The 4040-nt window shown below is 39.5% G+C and overlaps 1 protein-coding gene across 1 annotated transcript; it reads right to left on the bottom strand.

Moving 5' to 3' along the window:
* Positions 1-240: 240 nt before the first annotated feature.
* LOC122032041 (chromoplast-specific carotenoid-associated protein C1, chromoplastic-like) lies at positions 241-2567 on the bottom strand. Its single transcript, XM_042591293.1, has 3 exons — positions 2069-2567; positions 1777-1975; positions 241-725 (listed from the first exon to the last, which is right to left on the bottom strand). Exons 1-3 carry the CDS (start codon positions 2518-2520, stop codon positions 414-416), a joined length of 963 nt encoding a protein of 320 aa, XP_042447227.1. The 5' UTR covers positions 2521-2567; the 3' UTR covers positions 241-413.
* Between the last annotated feature and the right edge of the window lie 1473 nt (positions 2568-4040).

The following is a 4040-nucleotide window of genomic DNA, read 5'->3' as shown; positions in this document are numbered from 1 at the left end:
TTAGACATAAGGTATCAAACATACATATGACCTAACTTAACTCAATTAACCACATCAAAACTATCTCAAGATACGTACACGATCAACTATGGACCGATAAGGAAGCACCTGAATCGAGGTGACCTGACCCTATCCAACCTGCCCTCGACGACCTATTTTGAGTACTCAAGAAGTCCCCTTATCTCGACCCGATCAATTTTATTATAGTTAAATACATTCTCATGAACTCTTATCGAGCCAAATATCAAATTCATTCATGAACATATTGTTTATTTATAATTTAGAGTGAGTTCTTCTAAAATATTTGCCATTACATATCCATTTCTCACCCATCCAACAAACGGAAAATCACATCTCCTGGTGTAATAGAGATTAGCTAAGCCCGCATTGAGTTCAAATTATAGGCATTAGCATCAGTTCAGAAGAGGGCTACCTTCCTTGATGAGCACGAAGATGTTGCCCTTATCGCCTCTCGAGATCCTGAGCTCCCCGTCGAGATAGGTGGTGAGCAGCCAGGACTGTGCCATGGTGTTGTGGATGGGTATCTTAAATGGAGGTTGACTAGAGATGGTCCTTGCAACTGAAGATGCTGCATCTTGCAGGGAATTTATGATGCCCTTAAACGGAGATAGATCGATGTTTTGGCCGAGGAACTCCACCTTGTCAGGAATCACGATGTTGTCAGTTAGCTGCGGGGTTCCGATTGCGCCTTCTTCGAACTTGATCTGAGAAAAGCAGCCAGAGCTCACTCAACAAGCTAAAATTTTATGGCTCCTTAATGGTGTCTCAATAGAAATCATAGACTTTTAATGAAATTCAATGTCTTTGCATGCTCATTGAGCCTTCTATTGAATAAAGCACATAAGATAGCAAGTAAGGAATCAGAATTTATGTAGAGCTATTTCTGATAGTACTTTCAAAAAGTTCCTTGTTCAGACAAAATGGGAATCAGAATGTTTAGATAGCAAACTTGTTTTGCAATTTATAGGAGTCGATGAAGATTGATCGTTTGACGGGAATATGACAAGAAACACAGGCAAATGCTATGAAATAAGCTCGTATAAACAATAAATTTCGAAGAAGATTCAATCATGTGACTGAAGAAAAAGCCAAGGGACTCAAGGTGAGTTAAACAAACATGTAGCAACATAAAACATAAGGATCAACCAGGCTTTGAAGAATAAGAATCCTATTTCACATTCAGGGGAGGATAACAGTTCATTCGATCTACCTATCTCTCTCGGGGAATTCTCCTAGACCACAAATTACAATAACATTTCTAGATGTATAAAACACTTTAGAAACAAAGAAATCATCAAGAACCAGAGATCCAACGAGAAGCTCTGCCTCGAACTAATAGGGCCCTTGAACTGATAGGGAAGTAGTAGCAAAAGTTCTCATTTAGATATTTACTCCTAAGTCTTTGGGAAGTTTACTAGCACAGAATCAGCTAGAAGGATAGGTTACTTTATCCAGGCAGAATTAGGCTGATATATTGTGTGGTTGAACAATAAATGAACTGAAGTTGCTCCAATCCATTCATGAATGCTGAATCAATAGATTGTAGAGCATGGAAACTATCATTAAGACATCCAAGATGAGACAAGTTTAGGAACTAGCATACCTGCAAATATTGTGTGGTCAAACAAAAAATGAATGAAAATATCAAGATTTCCCCCAAATCTAAAGTTGCATCCATTCATGAATGTCAATAGATTGCAGAAACTATGATTTAGGGCATCCAAGATGATACAAGGAGTGTAGGGACTAGTATACCTGCACTCTCTTCGGACTCCGGACTTCAAATTTGGCATTGGTGGTGAGCGAAGTGAAAGACAGAGGCCCTGCGAACTTCACAGAGTTCACCACCGTAAAGCTCTCTGAATCAATGGTCTGAGATATCTCATCCACCTTCACCAGCTGCAGCAACCTCCCGGATCCCAAAAGGGGGAACAATTGCGAGAACGACGTATAACTGCCTCGGAACTCAAACGATTTAGCCGATGAAGAAACGGGATCTGCTAAAAAAAGAAGGATTCGAAATGGAACGAGATCGAATTAATCTTACGCGAGGATCCACTTGCCGTCGAGGAGGGAGAGGGCATCGGTGGGGGCGGGGGTAGGGTTCTTGGCCTCGAGGAGGGAAATGAGCTCCAGGATCTCCGCCCTCGTCTCGCACGACGCGTTCAATCCCCTGTCAGTGCCGGAGAGCAGATCGATCAGCTTCTTCTTGAGCTCTGCCATCTCGTCCGGCTCCGCCGTCACCAGAGGCTCCAGCACCGCGACCCCGGCACCCTCCGACTCCTCCACGCCGCCCTCCTCCTCGCCCCACTCACCTTCATTTCCGGAAGCCCGGGCGAGTAGTTGGTGCCTCCGTCCGATCGTCAATACGGGGGAGGAATCGCGGAGGGGGAACGAAAGGGCAACCGCCGTTAGGCGGCCGAGCCGGGAAGCGGAGGAGAGAACCGCCGGAGGAGCCCTGACGGCGGAGGAATTCCAAGACGCGACGGCACCGGCCATGGAGAAGCGCCGACTAAGTGCAATCTGCCTTGACGAGGAAGAAGAGGGTTTTAAGCAACTGCAAAGTGGGCTGTCGCCCAGCTACATTTATACTACGCTTAGTCTTAGCAATCCAACCAGCCAATACCGTATCGACACGTCGACGGCAGTTACTATATATATATATTATTTTATTTTATTTTACTGAAATTATTTACAGTCCTGTCCTGTTGGGTTGATCTGAAAGATGATATAGAACGGAACTTCTGAAACTTTCTTTTGTGATATATATTATTTTATAGTTAAAAATGGGAATGGATTTATTTTTTATAAAAAAATAATCTTAAATTTTAAACCCTACCTTAACGAGAGAAGTTTCTAGAAACTTTTGTCCTAAGCTTATCGTTTGAACATAAATAAATTTTATGAATTTACTATGTATAATATTTTGATATTTTATTGAACCACGTGAATAAATTTCAATATTACTATCTAATTTGTCCCTTCGGATGTGTTTAGTAGTTAGCACATGAGGTGTTGTCACCAATGAGATCTGGGGTTCGAATCTCGACAAAGCCGAGGTAAATACCTCTCTTATGTGTTAGTCACTGTTCCAAAGGCTAGTAGCCGTCCGTGATTTATCTCTTCCATATTGGCCCTGGGACGGGTTAACGGGGACGCTGGGGGTGAGCGTATTCACCTTTTGCCACTAATATTACTATCTAATTTAATGGAACGCCTAATAAAAAAATATTGTGATTTAGACGGTTCATTGCGAGCGTTTTCGGATTTATTCTGATAGTCGATAAAAAAATTTCGTGGATCGATTCGATCGTTCCAAGACTAATTAATGAGGCTAACTGAATTTATTAATATTACTATCTAATTTAATATCTTAATCATTGTACTAATAACTAGTAGTCATCTGTAATTTATCTCTTCCGTATAGACTTAGAGACATATTGACGAGAGCACCGGGTTATATTTTTTCACAATATTACTACCTAATTTTCATAATTTTCAAAAAATAAGTATCTCATTGCCATTATATCTTTCTCTTCTTTTCAAGTTCAAAGTTTTTTGTTCTATCTATTCAACAAAGTACTTATTAATTTATACTATCAAATTCAGATTGAGAGTACGAATATATTAATAAGTCTTCCAAGAGTATAGTAGTATTATTTGAAGTCATTTGGAGTGCTCTAGGCATACAAGTTAATTTTGGATAAAATTGACCGATGAATCTATACTATTTGAAATTTCAAAAGTTTAATATTTTTCATATAAGAGGAGTCTTACAAACTCATTCAGGATATTGGTGAATGAATATTATTATCCTAGGGTTTTATGAACTTGCAGCAAATTTTATTAAATTTTAACCGTTCAAAAATTTTTTGTTCTCAATTTATGTTGTCTAATTCAAATTTGAGGACATAGATATATATATCAAGGAGACTTCTAAAAATATATTAGTTTTGGGTTAAATAATTAAGAGTTCTTTATATCTATCAGTCGATTTTATCCAAAATAGATTGAGGGAC

This window comes from Zingiber officinale, chromosome 11A (assembly GCF_018446385.1).
Source record: "Zingiber officinale cultivar Zhangliang chromosome 11A, Zo_v1.1, whole genome shotgun sequence".
Taxonomy (NCBI): domain Eukaryota; kingdom Viridiplantae; phylum Streptophyta; class Magnoliopsida; order Zingiberales; family Zingiberaceae; genus Zingiber; species Zingiber officinale.
Note: the sequence above shows the minus strand (reverse complement) of the source record. Positions and strands in the feature narration are given on the sequence as shown.